We start from the raw sequence: 4,129 nt of genomic DNA on the forward strand, positions 1-4,129 counted from the left end.
CCTACTTGCTTGCCCATTCCACAACCACGTGAAGCATCCAGACAGGAAACAACATGGTCCACAGCTACTTTATTCCTTGACTATAGCCTGCAGTGCTATAAGGCATGCCGCTGCAGATTAATGAAGTTACTAAGGCATCAACATCATAATGACCTAGATAGAAGTTTAAAATATTTGGCATGCTATGCTTCCAAAAATATGCTAGAAATCTTCAGTGATCCAAACCCCACTCTTTCATACCACAAAATCAGGTCAAAAATACTCCTAGGAACCCTAGAAAGGAAAGCCTGCCTTCTATATGAGGATCTGACTGTACCTGTCTTTATTAATAACCTTTATAAGACTGGGGGTTTTTTTGTTATTATTTAAGAAGTGTAACAGCAGAGTTTTCTAGCTTCCCATTAGATTTCAGATGCCTGCTTTCATTAAAATCGGCAAGGACTGAGTGGACCCAGCATCATGCTCAGGCAAACTGACTATAAAACAGTGCAACATGTGGTCTGAGTGTAGAAGAAACAGTTATTTATTGAAGGAGTGCTATAGAATACACTAACTATTAGGTTCCACTCCTCCACTGTATTTTCATATACATTCCATGTGGTTTTCCACCTTTGGCGAGCCCCAGCTGTGACACACAAGACAATTAAGGCTGCAGTTATCACGCCATCATTACAAACATACATTTCTCCAGAGAATGGGAACTGGGGTTTCATTAATAGGGGATTATGACAATGATTAGCAAACGTAGTAACGGAATAAGACATGCATCATCACATTAAGCGTTCAGCAGCTACAGTGGGGAGAGATGTTGAAAGTAATATATAAGTTGTAAGTATACAAGTACAGCACAAGCACAAAGATGGGATCCAGGACCGAACTTCCATGAGGTATGAGAATGCTTGGTCTCTGCTGCCTGCCAGTATCACACTGACCAAAGACCAGTAAAGTATATGGTCTGCATAAGACTCCTCATAACTTCTCACAGTGTGGGGGTTGGCTTGCTTATTTTTAAATGTGCTGCTCTTATATTCCCCTTATGGTATGAGCTGCAAACAACTCTAAGGAAATCAACCAGTAACCAAAGCAAATATCACCAGCTGATACTTACAAAATAAGACAAAACAAACTTTTAATCTCATTTTCATTAAGTACTCCAAAAAATAAAACATGCCTTTAGAAGAAACTTACCTCATCTGCAGTTACTGTCATGACACTTCTGCTTTTCTTCATTGTGGAGATTAAAGTGCACCCCGTTATAAAAAACTTATTCAATCCAATTTCTTCTGACAGGCAAACTGAAAGAAAAAAAACCAACATATTTTTTAATAACAAACTGTTTTGATAATAAACGATGGAGCTAACCGCTAACATCACAGCTAATTTATAACTTACTGTCCATTTTTATAAAAAACTCAGCAGCAGATGCTATGCAAGTGTAGCTCCCTATTAATGAAAGGACAATTCAATATTTAGTAAAATCATGTTAAAAATAACCAGTATTCACCAGGCTGTGCAATCTAAGCCAGCCCTGAAACATGCCTAGTCATACGGGATCAAAGCTAACGGGTTCTACCTGCAGAGAATTTTTCTTTAAATCAGCCCTTTTCAGAGGTATGTATAGAAGTTCTCCAAGAACGGCTTGAGCTGGCTCTCATAGAAGAAAAGGAGTGGCATTTGTATGCGATTCTAAGATTTAATCATAACTCACAAACATGACATTATTACACTGGCAACTCCACCACCACCACTTCAGCCACTAAATTACAGCCTTCTGTAGAGGGTGACACTGCAGCCACTTTGAACTATGCAGGAGTGCAAAGGAGAACGAAACACAGCCCAGCAGCTGAAGCAGCAAGGGAAACCAGCACATAGGAACAAACCCCCTCAGAGTGTTCCCAGGCCCCCTGCTCTTTCTTTGCTGTGGATTTAGTGCCCATAAAAAAAGCTAGAGTCATGATTATATAGAGAGAACACTGAGCATGGTGGGTTTTTTCTTTTCTTTCCCCAAAGAACAGGTAGAGCTGGAGTGCCACTTTTTGTGCTCCAACAAATTTTCTCCCTACTTGGAAGGATTACCTTTGAGGCAGAAGACTGCTGAAGGACCACTTGTTCACAAACTGCAGTGCTGAAGCCACCACAAAAGCTGTGCAACCATTTCAGGCTTGGTGATGTTAAGACTTCTAACATGATGCCCACTCTGAGAAATGAGGGATTTTGAACTGTATTCAGATGACCTGTTCATGCAGTGCAAGTTCAGGAGAGCAATAAGCAATTCAGGCTGGCAACAAACAAGGGCTGCCAGACCCTGGTGATCTACCCAGCTGATGAGGAGCAGATGTGGCATCAAAATTCGGTACCCAATTCTCTTCCCTGCTACTACCAGCAATCAGGGTCCCAGAAAGTGGGTAGCCTGCACCTCCCATTTTTATGGTGAGGTTCAAAGCCCCGGCAGCAGGTGCTGAAAACCTTCTTACACAGCAATTGCTGGCTTTACAGACCTGTTCTTGGGTTCCCACCTCACAATGAATTCAGAAGTCTGAATGCTCAAGTGTGGCAGCTCAGCTTGGCTTACAGCCACCATGCAACTGAGCCGTTGAGAGTTCAGATTCAGTTCAATACCATCGTGCTCAGGTTCACACTATTTAGCTTGCACCTCTACCTGTTTAAATCAAAAAAGCTTAATGCAAAAAAGCCACACTAACTCTCAGGCACAGCATCTGAATACAGGGTGGTGCCTCTGATCACAGAGGTCTAAGGACATCACAGCCCCCAGGAGCCAACTGCTCACCTGCTCTTCCACCCACAAGGGAAGTGCTGTAATAAACCAGCTTCCCTCTAAACCAGATCACTCTGGAGAAAAAAAGAGGGGGGGGGGGAGGGGGGGGAACAGAGAAAAAACCAAACTCAAATGAAACACTAACACACAACGCCAGCACTGTAGTTGAGTCTGCCTGCAGTTCTGGCTGTGGCCCAGGCACCTCCAGTTGTTTTCATTTCCTTAGGGTTCATACATCCAACACACGTATATCCCTTCATCGCCAGCCAAAGCATTTGGAGCGCTCAGATCCATGCCAGACATCACTCACTGCCATTCCAGCGCAAGCGCCAGCACACAGTGCTGTAAGCTTCATCCTGTATGAAGTGGCATTGGAAAAGAGCTGAGGGATTTATCTTCTAAAGCACCTAAAGAGCTTCCCTCCAGAAGAGGATGAACAGGACTGTCCAGGAGCAAAGGACAGAAAACAACAAAAAGCACCCTGCAACATGTCCCCCCAGGCTTGCTCTCCTCCCAGCATCCATCGCTCGCTGTCACCAGAGCCAGGCCAGTGGGAAAAACAGATTTATGGCCTGATCAAGAACCCTCTTCTTACAACAACAGGCCACATGCATGCACCAGCTAAGCAATCAGGGTGGGTTTAGACATTACAGCAGCAGAATGACTATTAAAAACCTGACACTTGGCAGCACAGTTGTGTGGCAACGCTAATTCTGTCTGCAAACCTTATCTAGCTTTTGATCTATATTGCAATTAGATGAGCAGGCTAGAAGTGAGAAAAGTCATTACCCTATTAGCAGCATAAAAATCATACCATACTATCAGAATAAAATTCTAGAACAAGTTTAACAATGTTATCAATCTTCAACAGTTGGGAGAAACTAAAAAGTCCTGTTATAAAAAGAATCCAAGACTGACAGCAAATTAGATGATACCATGCAGGTAAAGAATCATAGAGTCGTTTAGGTTGAAAAAGACCTTTAAGATCATCAAGTCCAACCGTTAACCTAACCCTGCCATCCCACCACTAAACCATGTCCCTAAGCACCTCATCTACCCGTCTTTTAAATACCTCCAGGGATGAGGACTCTACCACTTCCCTGAGCAGCCCCTTCCAGTGCCAGACAACCCTTTCTATGAAGAAATTATTCTTAATGTCCAAAAGGCCATAACCACGGTATGAACCCACAGACTAGGAAGATACAGTGTGACTATTTGCTGCAAGAAATAAATACATATACCTCTGTAACATGTAGACAAAATTCACAGAAAGAACAGGAGGAAGCAGTTTCATAAGCAGCAGCACTAAGCAGATTTGTGTCTTAGAGGTGGATCCTTTAGTGCTTAATAAAG

General features: G+C 42.8%; 1 protein-coding gene across 2 annotated transcripts in view; it reads right to left on the reverse strand.

The window, feature by feature from the left end:
* The window catches only part of PDE4B (phosphodiesterase 4B), a 193,386-nt gene extending 192,151 nt beyond the window's left edge, over nt 1-1,235 (reverse strand). For both annotated transcript variants that reach the window (XM_035891803.1, XM_009636214.2), the window contains exon 1: nt 1,189-1,235. In XM_035891803.1, coding sequence (XP_035747696.1) covers nt 1,189-1,230 — 42 coding nt within the window. In that variant the 5' untranslated portion in view covers nt 1,231-1,235. The remainder of the gene's footprint in view (nt 1-1,188) is intronic.
* Between the last annotated feature and the right edge of the window lie 2,894 nt (nt 1,236-4,129).

The sequence above is a fragment of the Egretta garzetta genome, unplaced genomic scaffold, assembly GCF_000687185.1.
Source record: "Egretta garzetta isolate BGI_Z169 unplaced genomic scaffold, ASM68718v1 scaffold163, whole genome shotgun sequence".
Classification (NCBI taxonomy): Eukaryota; Metazoa; Chordata; class Aves; order Pelecaniformes; family Ardeidae; genus Egretta; species Egretta garzetta.